The 16,589-nt window shown below is 40.2% G+C and overlaps 1 protein-coding gene across 3 annotated transcripts in view; it reads left to right on the top strand.

The window, feature by feature from the left end:
* The first annotated feature begins 2,161 nt into the window (after window positions 1-2,161).
* Window positions 2,162-16,589, top strand: part of LOC126477028 (protein-L-isoaspartate O-methyltransferase domain-containing protein 1-like) — a 49,814-nt gene continuing 35,386 nt past the window's right edge. Inside the window, exons 1-3 of one of the 3 annotated variants that reach the window (XM_050103587.1) lie at window positions 2,162-2,503; window positions 2,643-2,996; window positions 3,070-3,204. In XM_050103587.1, coding sequence (XP_049959544.1) covers window positions 2,690-2,996; window positions 3,070-3,204 — 442 coding nt within the window. In that variant the 5' untranslated portion in view covers window positions 2,162-2,503; window positions 2,643-2,689. Of the gene's footprint in view, window positions 2,997-3,069; window positions 3,205-16,589 lie in introns of all 3 variants that reach the window. The other 2 variants (XM_050103588.1, XM_050103586.1) reach the window with 2 other exon arrangements.

Consider the following 16,589-nt stretch of genomic DNA (forward strand, 5'->3'; position numbering starts at 1 on the left):
AGTCTGGCAGCCATTGCATATTCAATTATTTTCTAAATATAGACAGTGCCATAACTCAATGGTAGTTGCAAGGATCTTCTTTAGATCCTTTTTATATATGAATATGACTTTTGCTATTTTAAGGTTTCTTTGGGATATTGTATATGAAAATAAAGTATTTATTACATGAGAGAGCGGCTTATTAATACGTTTGCTGCATCTATGGGGAAGGAAGCAGGGGATCATGTCTTCCCTGCTGATATATTTTTCTTTATTTTACTACTAATTATCTTTTATATCTCCGTTCCCAATGTTGGTGATAAAAAAATTTGTATTGTTGAAGGTCCCATATTTAGAACTGATTGAGGGGGAAACTATCTTTTATTTTTTAAATTCCTGAGCTACCTCCTCTTGGTAAGTAATCAATTTGCATTTACTTTTAAAGTTTAATGTCACTAAAACTGTTCTTATTCCTACCTGATTTTTCATTAATTGTTTGCCACATGCATTTGCTTTTATTACATGAATATTTCAGAAGGATGTTATTTTGTAGGTTTTTCTTACAGTATTAGCCACATTTTTAAATACTCTTTTGTATGCAGTGAAGTTCTTAAATTTTTCACTTTTGCCAAGATTAGTCTTGCTGAGCAAGAAAATCTCTATCTCCCTATTTTCCACTTTGCTGAGATATACGTGATGTGATCCCATTGGAGGATGCCCTCTTGATATTTATATTTTTGTTTTTAAAGGGAAATGGTGGTTAAATAGTAACAGAAAATGTTTGAAAAAGTGTCAGATGTTTTATATACTGTTTTCTCTCTGCATGTGGGACAAAAAGTTAAGGACATTGCTTTGACGAAAACTTCTGCTTTGTATTCTCATTTTTTCGGTTGATGTTTACTTTTAAAAAACACTGCCTGTATAATCAGTGTATTATCGTCAGGAAATCCCAATTTTACAGACCTGAAAGAACAATGCAAGATATTAAGTACTTGGTCAAGAGCGCTGAAGTTTTGGTTGGTTTTACCCCAGATGGGGATGTTTCCTTCATATTAAAGTTGTGAAAGTTCATAACATTTTTTAAAAAACATTAGCCACTGACCTTTGCCTTCTGCAAGAAAATTTATATTAAAATCACACAGATTATGCCCCGTGATGGTTTTCTTTTTATCACTTTTTCTGTATAAGGAGCCAAAGCTGCCCAAAGGAGATCTATAAACTGATATTACATAAAAATCGATATCTATGATGCCCAACAATACTATGTCTTTTTCAATAAGTGACAGCTGCATGTGTCCAGCATTGAAACCACCTTTGAAGACTTTCTGTGAAAAGTCGATTAGTGTTTCCCTCCTACATACTCCATATATTTTCCATGCACAACATACAACCGGGAGCCCAATAAAATAATGTCGAAGCTCTTCTATGCTTCCATGAACGATGTATATATTGTCATGTGGTGGTACAGTATTTTAATGGACTGTAGAGGATCAGATAGAATAAGTGAATTTTCACGTACTTGCTTCTTCTTTTACAATGTGGATCTGCAGTAACACAATAATTAAAAGTTTAACTCTCCATTTGGAAAAAAAAATTGTGTAATCATCAGGCTCTTGGCGTGATATTTCTTTTAGTAGATTTTCACGGTTAGGTTATTCTCTAAATTGCAATCGTTCTCTGGACCAGCGCTGTTTTCTTTATCTTCTTTATACACAGTGCTATACAATGCAAAAAAAAACGCTTTGTCTTCATTGGTAGATATTCTCACTAGAGTCAAAATACTTCACCAGACGAACAACGCCTTATTCAAAAGTGAGATTGAATTGACAAGATAAGTCTCGTTGGTACACTTACGCCTACGAACTTATTTGACAAACTCATGGATCGAACTAGAAAGGGGCGAATTTGACAACAGGCTTGACCCTGTATGGGGTGGTTAAGAAGACAACTTTACATAGCATATTAACATTTAGCCACGAGAGTATATGCGATTTGTATGATCGATACTCACCATTATTTTTTAAACTTTTTTATGTTCGTGATATTTCAATATTGTGTTTAAGCAGAAATTGTAAATAGAACCATAATATGAATAATTATTTAATTTACTGGAGCTGTTTCCGTGTGTGTGAATTTTTTGTTTATATTTTTCCCACTCCGCGCAGTTAGCGCCTAAGAACTCTCAAAGGCGGTGGGATAATTGTCAAGACTGGCGTCTGAAAGTTTTTTGTTGTTGTGTATCTGTTTACTTTTGGGTTGAAATAGTTTATTCTATTCCGGGATCTATCGCAGGAATTTAAGTGCGTTTATGTTTATTAGAAAGAACATTGCCTAGGAAAAATAGTATTTTTAAATGACGCGTTGAAGATCTTGGTCTTTGACGTTTTTTAAACTCAACCAGCTGATCGACCTTGAACTCATCCCCTCAGCTTGTACATACTACATATATTCAGCTGTTATGAAGATTCAGTACATTGGCAGTTAACACTGTGTAGGTTTCACGTCAACAGTACAAAAACATTTAGTGAGTAAATAGGATTTGTTGTCAGATTTCGATTATATCGTAGCAAATCATAGAACATGGAGTAACAAAGAATAATACGTACAGATACGACGTAATGAAGAATGGAACATAGCTTTTAAAGAGAGTGTTTATTTTACAGTCCATTGATAGTGAGGGAGATACACTGATTGTGTACGACAGTTCACCATGGGAGGTGCTGTAAGTGCTGGAGAAGACAATGATGATTTAATAGATAACTTGCTAGAAGCTGACTACATCAAAAGTTCAGTTGTCGAACGAGTTTTTCGAGCCGTTGATCGTGCACATTACTTCACACCAGATTTTCAGGACACAGCATACAAAGACGTTGCTTGGAAAAAAGGAAATCTACATTTGTCTGCTCCCTGCATATACAGCGAAGTGATGGAAAGTTTGCGTCTTGCCCCCGGTTTGAGTTTCCTTAATCTTGGTTCGGGAACTGGCTATTTAAGCACAATGGCAGGCTTGATTTTAGGTATGAACTACCATAACTTGCTTCAGTTGCCACAGTAAGTTTAAATATTTTAAGTTACGATTTATATTTTCAGGGCCGTATGGTGTAAATCATGGAATAGAAATTCATGAGGATGTATTGGCGTATGCCTGTGTGAAATTGGAAGAATTTAAAAGAATTTCTCCTGCACTTGATGAATACGAATTTTGTGAACCAAAGTTCGTGAATGGTAAGCCGTAGCCTAAAACAGTTTAGCTTTTATCAGTAGGGTTGAGATGTATAGTGAGCAACACTCTGTCATGCAAAATATCATATATCATCCCGTTGTCTGTATACTTTTTTGTTGAGACAGCCTTTTACAAATCGTAAATAAAGTCACTGTATCACCATATGTTTGGAGAAGAAACATTTGCACAAATCTTATCACTGGAGGAAAATGTATCTCCAAAATTATCCTCAATAATAGAATTGTTGAATTCCTAGATTTCATAGTATTATACTGTATTGTTACCAGGTATATTACATGTGTAACAACAAAATTAAATTACATGCAACTTGAAAAGTACTTGGACAGGACAAAGTCAAACATTGCTTCCTCAAGCCATATGATACTATAAAATATTGGAGAAAAATTATTTGAAAACTTGGCACTTGTGATTGCAAGTTATACTATATCATGGAGCTGCCAAGACTAATTAAATTCAAATCTCTATTAAACAGGATTGATTGGTGTGGTTGTGTTAAAAGAATTGTATGTACCCGTAATTCCATCAGTGAATGGAAGTTGTTTTATGGATTCAAAGACTGTGTTAATTCATAATTCACAAGTGAATTTTACCTGTGACCTCTCACATGGTAGCGCAATGAGTGCCAGAAAATTGTTCTGTGATGGAACTATCCATTGTCAGATCTGGAACTAGCTCTCCTGCTTATCATCTTGTTGGATTTAGTGAAGAATGGCATAGCCACAATGTGAGTGGGTCCCATAATGAATTGTTAGATCTTCGCAGAATGTAGCATAGCAGTGTCACTTACTGATAAGTGGATAAGTATAAATTATATGTCAAATTGTGTATCCTGTCAGAGAAATAATTTCTATGGCAACTGCTTTATTACTGAATCTGTGGTGCAAAATCAAAGACTCATTCTGCAGTTCGTAGAAGTTAGGGATGTAAATAAGTCCTTCCACCACCCCACACATACTAATATTACTCTTATTGTGCAAATGGTTAGACCATCTTAGTTTGAAAATGTAATTAAATATACCATTGAAAATTGAAGATGATTTAGACAGAAGAAAGTTTAATTTTTATTGTTGAAAACACAGTAATCAGCTGCTAAAAAGTGGTACTTAAGAAGTTTAATTACCAGTCATAGTACAGAAATCACACCTGCACAAAGAAAGTTAGAAAATAACCCTGACAATATTTATTTTGCTTCTACATTATTTTTTGGAATGTAGGTTGTGGTGATAGATGAGTCTGCTTAGATTAGTTTGAAAGAGGGCATTTGGTTATAAGTGAATTTGGCAAAGGTGTTGTAATGACGATAGCAGTAAAATTTTACTGCATGTATTTTATGCATGTAAGGTTTTTGGAGAATGATTTATGTATGTCATTTTGATGACATGCATCAAAACAGATGGGTGGGATTCCTTCACTGGTCAGGGGGGGGGGGGGGGGGGATGGTTGGAACAAATTAAGCTAAACATTGCTTGGATGCCGTGCTGTGTTGTGTGACATCATTGGACTGCGGTGTGTTTGTTTTAGAATGGAAGTGAAATGCAGTAGAGGCAGTGTGCTCTTGTGGTTTGATTATGTGGTGTGTTTGTGAGGTATGTTGTGTCATTTAGTGTGCTACATTCATCATAATGTGGACTGCACAAAATTACAAGGTGGCAAAATAGAAATAGTGTATGGAATGTTCTCATGTTAGAGAGAATATTTAATAAAATGCAAACTGTGCTCTTAGGTGCCTGTGTAAGCACTGAGTAAGTGGATCAATTCTTCTCCTTTATTTTTAAGTAAATTACTGGAGTAGGTTGGTAGATCAGTGTTTATTAATATATATCGAATATGTGATTCTGTTATTAATAAGCATTGATAGCAATGCTTTGTCCCATGATTTAGTTAAACATTGATCCACTTAGCGACATTCATCAAAAACTATTTTCTCACTTATTTTATTGTCTTGTCCTATCTGACTCATTCTATCTCATGTTCAATTCCCATCATTTACCATGCATGAAGTTACCACCAATTGCAACATGCAACAGAAAAGCCACATACACCATAAGTGCACATTTATTCTAGGTTAACTCAAGATTGTGATACCAGCATTTGGAGTTTGTGTGTGTGTGTGTGTGTGTGTGGGGGGGGGGGGGGGGGGGAGGGATATTAGTATCCTGGTCTAGAGTTGAGTTGTATAGGTGAACTGGAGATCAGGATATGGCTTTAGTTTTTGTAGTAGTGAAGAGGGGTTTATTGGTGTACTGTACTGGTCTAGGATTGGGCTATGTAGGTGAACTGGAGATAGTGATTCCAGCTTTTGTAGTTTGAGGGAAGGGGGGGAGGGTGTTACTGATATGATATCCTGGTCTTGGAAATGATGATGTTTGGTTTGTGGGGCACTCAACTGTGTGGTCATCAGTGCCCATACAAAGTCGCAGTTTTTACACAGCCCCATTTTTGTACCCAGTCCAATCTAGCCATTGTCACGGATTATGATGATGATACGAACACCTGGTCCCTGGGCATTGAAGATCTCCAACCCGGCCGGGAATTGAACTGGGACGCTGTGCTCCAGAGGCAGCAACACTAGCACTAGACCACAAGCTGTGGATCCTGGTCTTGGGTTGAGCTGTATAGACTAACTGGAGATGGGTTACAATTATCTTTTGGTGTGATTTATATGATTTGTCAGATTTTATTTTTTGGCAGTTTCGAGAGTTTTGTGTTTTCAAAGTTTCGATTTTAACGCAGTCATTTTTATTATTGAATATTTAGTTTGTCTCTGTCCAAAACACCTCTTTCATGAGTTGTCCTGCTAATTTCATTGAGTTTAGTCAGTAAATTGGTTTACAAGGTATCTGTATTTTTGTGGGTGTTGCGATCACTGTATTGCTCGCCATGTTGGATATATACAAAATAGGAGTTTTCGGCATGGGATGACGTTATTGGTCAAAGCAGCTTGGTGTTATCCCAGTCTCGGGTAGGCCCCATGACTTTGTTCATACAAAGAAAACTTTGAAGATCAGTTAACTGAAGCCTGTGGTTCCACCTCGCGAACTTACAAGAAAACTGTCATCTTTCAACCTAACCTATATCTCTGGCTATGGATCAATCTGCCAATGCAAACAACATATGAAAAAAGTAATACTGACACAAAAAATATTGTGAGTGTTTGTGTCTCTTCGTGTTTGTGCTTTTATGATGCCACACACAACAGCATTTGTGTCTCGGCACAATGTTGTTCAGTTGGACCTCCGCAGCTGGTCTTCACTTTTCCGGCGATGTCTGCCCCCTGCCATCTTTCTCCCTTGATCTTGGACTTTTTCCATGTGATGTTCATGTCTCCTAAATGTTACAAAGGTGTGCTTAACTGTAGGAATAAAAAATGTTACTCGGATAAAGATGCTTTAGATAAAACAGACATTGCCAAGGAGACCTGTTTTTTTCCAATTGTAATTCCCCACTGTTCTTCTAATGAACTAAGGTTCTTAATTCTTACTCATTTTCCAATACTTTTGCTCCTTAATGGTTTTTGTTGCTGATTATAAAAATCAGTTTCAGCTGACTGTGGTTTATGGAATCACAGTAAAGCACCAACATATTTTTCATGTAGGTTTTGCCTCCTCGTGTAACGTTCAGAATGGAGATATATATATACTGTTAGGATGATATTAAACAAACTGCTGTCTAGTGTAAAACAAGAAATTAGCAATCACTACCAAAACAAAAGAAAATTTTAAAAATACCTCATTACCTAATGTGTGCACAAATTATCAGAATTCGCAGATTCGAGATTGAAAATTTTGTTAGCTCCCATCCACATCCCTCCATGCCCCTGATCCTTCCCCCCTTCCCTTCCTCTCCCTCTCTTTTGGAGTATGTTTTGTGTCTACATCCAGAGACGGACACTTGTGACTGTAAGACATGGTTTCTCTTCTTTTCTCTCTATAGTGGAAAGTCTCCGTCCTCCCTTTGTCCTCTTTTCCTCGATTCTTCTCTTTACCTTCTCTACTGCGGCATTTGAGACCTCTTCTCTTCTTTCCTTTTATCTGTTCCTCCCTTTCTATTTCTTTCCTCCCTGTGTGTGTCTGAAGGCCTACCTACGCGTAGCCGGTGACGGGGTAATGCATAACTCCTTGCCCCGGGTGGACAAGGAGGACACATATGTACTCCCTGGTAAAGGTCAGGCCTAGGGAGGGTGATTACCCAAGCTGGTATCTTCTGAACTTGCCAATCAGTCCCTCCATCCCTTTCTCAGGAGATGTGACTAAGGTCTGGACAATCACCTAAGGCGGTAGTGCCCTCAGAGATGGCCCCTGCTAGGAAGGAGCACGCCATCGAAGACGTCAGTAATCATGGGGGATAATTCCACAATGGTTTCCTCTACTTCTACAACTTCTGCCCACAAGAGAAAGCTAGATGCATCTCAGCCATGGACAATTCTTCCATTAGTGCCAAAGTTTGTAGTTGTTTCTCCGTCTGACGGAGCTCAAGACTTCTGTACAGTCAACCCTTTCATTATTCAGAAAGGTGTCGCTGCAATTGCAGGCCCTGTAAAGTCTTGTTCCCGGTTATCAAATGGCACCGTGTTGTTAGAAATAGACAGTGCCCACCAGCCACATAAACTGCTTCGAACTACACTGCCACACACCATCCCTGTCCGGGTGGAAGCACACTGTACTTTAACTCATCGCGTGGGGTGGTTATACAAGATCACTCAATGGATTATCCAATGAGAAAATTCAGAATTACCTGTCTGACCATGGCGGAACGGCTGTACATAGTCTTGAAAAGGGTTGACAAGGAATTGGTACTGACCCGCACTCTTATCTTGACACTTGACAGAATTCAACTTCCATCGAACATTCAAGTGGGATTTAAGATCATTTCAGTTCACCCTTGCATCCCCAATCCTATGCGTTGCTATCAGTGTCAGCAGTTTACTTATACCAGCGTCATGTTCCATTGTGGTCAAATGTGTTACATGTGGCAGGGATGCTCATGAGGGTGATTGTTCACCTCCATCCCGTCGTTGCATCAACTGTATGGGCAACCACACTGTTTCCTCTAGCGATTGCCCTGCTCCCAGTGGGTAAATATAGCACTGTCCTTGCCTCTCCTCGACCTACTAAGGAGGTAGCCACACAGACTTGCGATCTCACCTTTAGCGCCATGGTCGTCAGATTGGCCAGCCCAAAGATTGCCCGTTCAACCTCCCCACAATCACCTGCTCACTCTAATGCTCAAACTTCATCAGCTTCTGCTAAGTCACAGGCCCCAAAATCAGATGCCTACTTGTGAAGATTTTTTATGTACCCCGAGCTCACAACCATCAACTCCTCCTTCATCTCAACGACCTGCTTCCAAGAAGGCGCAAAAGGCACAAAGTTCCTCTCCTTCTCCGCTATGGTGTGTCTCTTCTACAGCGCAACCCAGCAGTAGCCGCCCTCGGCCATCTTCCGTGTCGCTGAGACGCACCGATGGCGGCCAATCAACCAGCCAATGACTGGTGGAAGGAGCTGCCCCCAAACACCCTAAGGATCAGGATCTTCTGTCTTCGGCTGAATGCTGTTCCACGCCGTCGGCCCCTGGCTCTCAGTGGTTGTTGAGTTGATGGCAACCATGGTGAGATTTTTCCCTTTCCTGTCCACCCTATGTCAATTATCCATTGGAATTTGCTCCATCTGGGATAAATTGTTGATCCTTGTATGATCCTACTCCCTGATCATCTTCTGTCTTCAGGAAGCAAAGCTACATCCCCATAATCGCTTTGTCCTTCCCTCATTTCCAATCAGTCCAGCTTGATCTCCCCTCTGTTGATGGCGCTCCAGCACATGGGACTTATGATTCTTCTTGATGATACTATCCATTATTACCCAATCCCCTTAAACAGTTCCTTCCAAACTGTCGCTGTACGTCTATCCCTTTCTGGATACAGCTTCTCTCTTTGTAGTGTATACATTCCATGGTCCACACCAATGGCAAGAGCTGATCTCCTTGGTCAGCTCCCACCCCCCTTATTTGCTGGTTGGGTTTTCAACACCCACCACCCGCTTTGGGGATCTCCACGTCCTTGTCAGAGAGGCTCCCTATTGAGTGATCTCTTGCACAAGCAGAACATGTTTGGTTCAACACTGGAGAACCTACATTTTTCTTTGCCTCCATGTCAACCATCTCTCATTTGGACCTTTCGGTCGGTACTGTTCAGCTAGCTCGGCACTTAAAATGGTTTGCTCTTGCTAATACACACTTGAGTGACACATTTTCCATGTGTCCTTAGATTACAGCCGCAAATGCCATCATGCACCAAAGACGCTGGAAGTTTTCCCAAGTGATTGGACACAAATCTCCTCTCTAGCAACATTTGATGACCATCAATTTCCTAGCGTAAACGATCAGGTTACTCGTGTTACAGAAGTTATTCTTACAGCCGCAGAATGTTCAATACCTCATACCTCCCCTTCCCCAGGGCCACCAGTTCTTTGGTGGAACGAGGCGTGCCATGACACAATACGCGAGCAGAGACGTGCTCTTCGTGTTTTCCGCCACAATCATACATTGGCTAACTGTATCCGCTATAAGCAGTTAAGTCCATGATGCTGTCGCATCATCCACTATAGCCAGAAGGCAAGCTGGGACTTCTTTACCAGTTCCTTTAATCTTTAGTTTGGAGTCGAATTCAACGGTTATCCGGCATGTCTAGTGTCTCCCTGATCTCTGGGCTAACTGTCGCACAAGTTACCTTAGTAGTCCCAGTCATAATTTGTATCTCATTTGGTCAATACTTTGCTGAGATTTCGAGCTCCTCAAATTACCCGCCAGCCTTTCTCCCGAAGAAACACCAGTGGAATTGTGACTCCTTGCTTTCTCCTCTCAAAATCGTGAAAGCTATAATACCGTTTTTTCTGTGCAGGAACTCCAACATACACACTCTTCCTCTTGCTCTTCCACCCCAGGACCTAATAGCGTCCTTGTCCAAATGTTACTGCATTTATCATACCATAGTCTGCATTACCTCCTCATCCTTTATAATCGAATTTGTCAGACAGTACCTTTCCCAGAAGATGGCGGGAAGCTGTTGTCATTCCTGTTCCAAAACGTGGAAAGGACAAACATCTCCCCTCTGGCTATCGCCCCATCTCTCTCACGAGTAGTATATTTAAGGTTTTGGAGTGTATGATACATTGCCATTTAGGCAGGTGGCTGGAGTCCTGAAACCTTTTAACACCTGCCCAATGCAGTTTCTGAAAGCATCGTTCCACAGTTGACCATCTTGTTGCTCTCTCCACTTATATCATGAAAAATTTTCTCAGGAAACGCCAGATGGTAGCTACATTTTTTTGATCTGGAGAGGGCATACAATACCTGTTGGAGGATAGGTATCCCCCACACACTATTCTCTTGGGGGCTTTCAAGGCCAGCTACCCCTTTTCATTCGTGAATTTATGACAGAACACACATTTAAGGTGCGGATGAATACTACTCACTCCTGTACTTTCTCCCAAGAAAACGGGGTGCTCCGTGCTAAGTGTTGCACTGTTTGCCATTGCCATAAATCAAATTATCGATTTTCTCCTTCCCGATGTCTCGAGTTCACTCTTTGTTGATGATTATAGCTCTCAACGGACCAGCCTTCTTGAACGACGTCTTCAAGGATGTCTCGATCGCCTCCATTCATGGAGCACCGAAACTGACTTTAGATTTTCTCTCAGTAAGACCGTCTGTGTAAATTTTTGACATCGTGTGGAGTTTTATCTGCAATTCTTATGTCTCGGCCCTATCATCCTTCCGTTCACAAACATCACCAAATTCTTGGGACTTCTGTTTGACAGAAAACTGTACTGGTCTTCCCACTTTTCATATCTTCCGGCTCGCTGTCTGCGATCCCTCAACACCCTCCGTGTTCAGAGTGGTACCTCCTGGGGAGCGGACCGCCCTAGTGTGCTCGCAATTGGACTATGGAAGCATAGTTTACTCCCCTGAACAGCCGTCTATTCCTCAACATCTTGACTCTGTCCCATCATGGATTGCTTTTAGCATTTGGAGCTTTTTAACCAGCCCTGTTGAGAGCCTTTACACCGAGACTGCTGAACCTACGCTGTCCAGTTGGTGAGCTGTCCTTCTTAGTCGTTACACTAGTCATCTTGTCTTCCATGCCTGCTCATCTGACCCATGCCCTTTCTTTCTATGCCTCCTTGGATTTAGGGTCTGAAGGCCGCCCTTCCTATCTACTGCCACCGGGAGTCCACTTCTGTCAACTGCTACATTCCCTTCCCTTCCAATTCCCTAAAACTTTCTTGACAAATGGGGGTACGCCGCCACCTTGGCTTCACGCCCAGACCTGCCTTCTCCGTGACCTTTGCTAGCTTCTCAAGGATAGCACCACCCCTGTAGTTTATCGTCGGGCATTTGCTGCTTTATGCACACAAATGGAGGATGCCACAGTTATTTACACTGACGACTCAAAGACCACATTTGGTGCTGTGAGTGTCTATATTGTTGGTGACACCCCTATTAGATTTTGGCTTCCTGACCAGTGTTCAGTTTTTACTGCAGAGCTTTGCGCTGTTCTCCAGGCTGTCCAATACATCCGTCGCCATAAGCTGATACAGTATATTATATGCTCAGATTCGCTCAGCTCTTTTGTCAACCTCCAAGCTCTTTATCCCTACCACCCTGTGGTCCACGGGATTCAAAACTGCCTCCACATGTTCCAGTTGGAGGGTGTCTTTGTGACATTCCTCTGGATCCCAGGGCATGTTGGTATCCACGGAAACAAGGCAGCCGATATAGTGGCAAAGGCTGCAGTCTCTCTTTCTTGGCCCGCTGTTCGCGTGGTTCCCTTTGCCGATCTACAGAGAGTTTTGTCATCATGTTGCCCTTTTATGGCACACACATTGATCTGCACTTCTCAATAATAAATTACGGGATGTAAAACCTCTTTCCTGTGCGTGGACCTCTTCCTCCCTGCCTCGTCATCGGGAGGAGGTAATTTTAACTAGACTCCGGATAGGGCACTGTCTTTTTATCCATCGACATCTTTTATGTGGCAATCTTCCCTCGCTTTGTCCCCACTGCTCTCATCTGTGCACGGTGAGACACCTTTTATTTCAGTGCCCCTATTTTAATCCACTACTCGCTCTTTTACAGCTGTTGCCTGATATATCTTCCCTTTTAGCAGATGACACGCACTCAGCCGATTGCATCCTTGAGTTTATCAGTGTCTGTGAGGTGACATCGGTCATTTGTAGCTTTTTTTCGGTGGAAACAACCCCTCTTCAATAGCAGATTTCCTTCCGTTTTTTGTTTCCCTCCTCCTTGAGTTTCGCTCCCATTGCTGCTGATTTAAAATTCGGTTTTTTACCCTTCCTAAGCCACAGAATGGGCGCCACCATAGCAGTTCTGTGCCCCAAAACAATAAAAGAAAAACGTACAAGTGTGTGCTTGTGAATTAATGCTCAAAAACAGTTCACTTTTAATTGTAACAGTATATAGATCCACTCTGGGAAATTTTCAATTATTTATGAGGAACATAGATTCCTTACTGTGCTATCTGTCAGACATCAGCAAGCAGTTAATAGTCTGTGGTGACTTCAATGTGGATTTTCTACAGGATTCTGACAGGAAAAATGGTCTGGAAACCTTATTTGGATCCTGCAGTTTACTCTCAGTAGTTAACTTTACAACACAGGTGGATAAAGACTGTAGGTCCCTAATTGATAATGTCTTCTTTGATTAGGCAAAAAGCAAGAAAATAACTGTTTACCCAGTAACAAATGCTCTCTCTGATCATGATGGACAGTTAGTCAGGCTAAATGACATAGTGCCTTACTGCATGGACACACCTCAGTGGAAGTCGGTTAGAATCATTACAGACTACAGAGTAAGTCTTTTTTAAGAGTAGTTTACAAGAAACAACCTGTGATGGAATTTTTAAAGAGCCAAATGCGTGTATAAAATTTAATCTATTCCATGATAAATTCATATCAGTATTTGAAATTAGCTTTCCGCACAAGCTAATCAGAAGGGACATTAAACAGCCATGTAAAAAAACCATTGATTACTAAGAGGATTGAAGTATCTTGTGAAATGAAAAGGGAAATGTATCTTTTGGCAAGAATAAGTAGAGACCCTGCAGTAGTTGTGCGTTACAAAAACTCCTCAAAATTACTAAGAACAGTTATTAAAAAATCAAGAAACATGCACATACTGTCAAAACCCAGTATGTCTGACAGCAGAGTTACGGCATTATGGAATATAGTGAAGAAAGAGACAGGACAGCCAACCACAGAAGAGCATAACATTACTATTGAATTGAATGGAAGGGTTATAAATAACAAGTCACAGGTAACAAATGTATTTAATAATCATTTCTTAAACATAGTGGAAAGCATAGGGATCAACAGTTCAAGAGAAAGATAACAGCAATATGTTGAAGAAGTAACTCTCATAAAATTACATCATATGAATGTACCACCAACTTCTACTTCTGACATTAAGAGGATCATACATTCTCTCAAGAATAAAAGCTCTTCCGGTTCTTATGGTATCTCCAATACCAGTTCTTATGGTGTCTCCAATAGAGTACTAAAGATTTGTTCCCATATAATAAGTCCAGTATTGTCCAAAATACATAATACTAGGGACATTTTTCCAGAGAGACTAAAATATGCCATTGTTATCCCCCTCTTTAAGAAAGGTGATTCGAGAGATGTCAGTAACTACCGACCTATTTCACTACCGACATCATTTTCCAAAATTTTTGAGAAGGCGATGTATTATAGGATAGTATCTCACCTTGGCAACAATATCATCCTCAGCAAATCACAGTTTGGGTTTCAGAAGAGTTGCTCGACAGAGAATGCCATGTACATGTTCACACACCAGATGTTACAAGCATTAAATAAATAATAGCACCAGTAGGTATTTTCTGTGACCTATCCAAGGTATTTGATTGTGCAAATCATAGTATACTCCTAGATAAATCAAAGTTAATGGGATTAACAACCATTGGATCATAGCATTTCTAACCAAAAGAATGCAGAAAGATGTACTTGGTAGTAATTCAACCAACAGAATACAGGGACATAATTCTGACTGGGGAGAAATCGCATGTGTAATTCCCCAGTGCTCAATCTTGAGTCCACTACTGTTTCTCATATACGAGGGTTGGAACTTTAATAGTGGCGACTATTTATTTACAGCTTGTACAAAATAGATGTGTGTTTCAAAGTTTTACTGGCCTTCAAAGTAGTCACCAGCATTGTGTATAACCCATCGCGAGCAATGTGGAAGTAGTAGGATACTCTTAGCAGTGCCAGTTGTGTTGACAGTTCGAGCAGCGCAGTCTATTGCTCGGCGAATTTGTAGCAGTTCTGAAGAGAGTGCCGTGAAGTGTTTCGTTCAGTTTACAAATAGTAGTTGAACTCACGACGGTTTAAGTTAGGGGAGTGCATTAGGTAGTATAGCACTTAGCAGCCCCATCACTCAAACAAATCAGTAACAGCTTGCACTGTACGTGCTTGAGCATTGTCCTGCAAAATGATGGTCAAGTCCTGCAGAAAGTGTCATCACTTTTGTCTCTATGCTGTTCATTTTTGGAACTCAACCTACAACCATCTTAGAGACAGAAGTGATGACACTTTCTGCAGGACCTAATCATCATTTTGCAGGACAGTGATCAAGCATGTACTGTGCAAGCTGTTACTGATTTGTTTGACTGATGGGTCTGCTGTACTACCTACTGCACTCTTCTGACTTAAGCCCTCGTGAGTTCAACGCAGATTTCTAAACTGAAAGAAACACTTCATGGCATTTGCTGCAGAACTGCCACAAATTCATCAGGCAATAGACTGCGCCGCTCGAACTGTCAACACAACTGGCACTGCTAAGAGTAGCCTACGGCTTCCACATTGCTGGCAATGGGTTATAAACAATGCTGGTGACTACTTTGAAGGTCAGTAAAACTTTGAAACACGTACCTATTTTGTACGAGCTATAAATAAATAGTTGCCACTATTAAAATTCCAACCCTCGTATGTAAATGATCTACTGTCTAATGTACAACAAGCAGAATTAGTTCTTTTTGCAGATGACACCAGTATTGTAATCAGTCCCAACATATATACAGAAATGGTGAACGAAGTTCTCAAAAATGGTTTTCTGCGAATGGTCTCACCTTGAATTTCACGAAGACACATCATATTCAGTTCTGCACCCCAAGGGTTACTGCACCAGTATAAGTGTATCACGTGATGATGAAATAATACGTAGGGTGGAAACTTCAAAATTCTTAGGTGTCCATATTTATGAGAATTTAAATTGGAAAAAATGCATTTTGGAACTCTTAAAACAACTTAGTTCAGCCCTATTTCCATCTAGAATCATAGCAAATTTTGGGGAGAGAGAAATCGATGTTGTTGTTGTTGTCTTCAGTCCTGAGGCTGATTTGATGCAGCTCTCCATGCTACTCTATCCTGTGCAAGCTTCTTCATCTCCCAGTACCTACTGCAACCTACATCCTTCTGAATCTGTTTAGTGTATTCATCTCTTGGTCTCCCTCTATGATTTTTACCCTCCATGCTGCCCTCCAATACTAAATTGGTGATCCCTCGATGCCTCAGAACATGTCCTACGAACTGATCCCTTCTTCTGGTCAAGTTGTGTCACAAACTCTTCTCCCCAATTCTATTCAATACCTCCCCATTAGTTATGTGATCTACCCATATAATCTTCAGCATTCTTCTGTAGCACCACATTTCTAAAGCTTCTATTCTTGTCGAGAAATCAATAAGTTGACATATTCTGGTTATTTTCATTATTCAGTAATGTCATGTGGAATAATGTTCTGGGGTAGCTCATCTTTAAGAAAGAAGGTCTTCATTGCCCAAAACATGCTGTAAGAATAATATGTGGTGCTCGCACACTATCATCTTGTAGACATCTGTTTAAGGAGTTGGGCATTCTGACTACTGCTTCACAGTATATTTATTCTCTCATTAAGGTTTGTTATAAATAATCCACTACAGTTCAAAAGGATTCATGAGGTACATAATTACAATACTAGAAGAAAAAATGGCATGCATTACTCAACATCAAGGTTGTCTTTAGCACAGAAAGGGTCACACAGTGCTGCAAAAAAAAAAAAAAAAAAAAAAAAAAAATAATTTGATCTCTTACCCAATGATATAAAATGTCTGACAGACAGCAAGGTAAAATTTGAAAATAAATTGAAAAATTTCCACCTTGACAACTCTTATTCTGTAGAATAATTTCTATGTTTGTAATGTGTAAAAGTGGTGGGTAGGAACTGCTAACTCAATCTGTATCTCTTGTGTGTGTGTGTGTGTTTTTTTTTTTTTTTTTGGGGGGGGGGGAATAATTA

The sequence above is a fragment of the Schistocerca serialis genome, chromosome 1 (genome assembly GCF_023864345.2).
Source record: "Schistocerca serialis cubense isolate TAMUIC-IGC-003099 chromosome 1, iqSchSeri2.2, whole genome shotgun sequence".
Lineage (NCBI taxonomy): Eukaryota > Metazoa > Arthropoda > Insecta > Orthoptera > Acrididae > Schistocerca > Schistocerca serialis.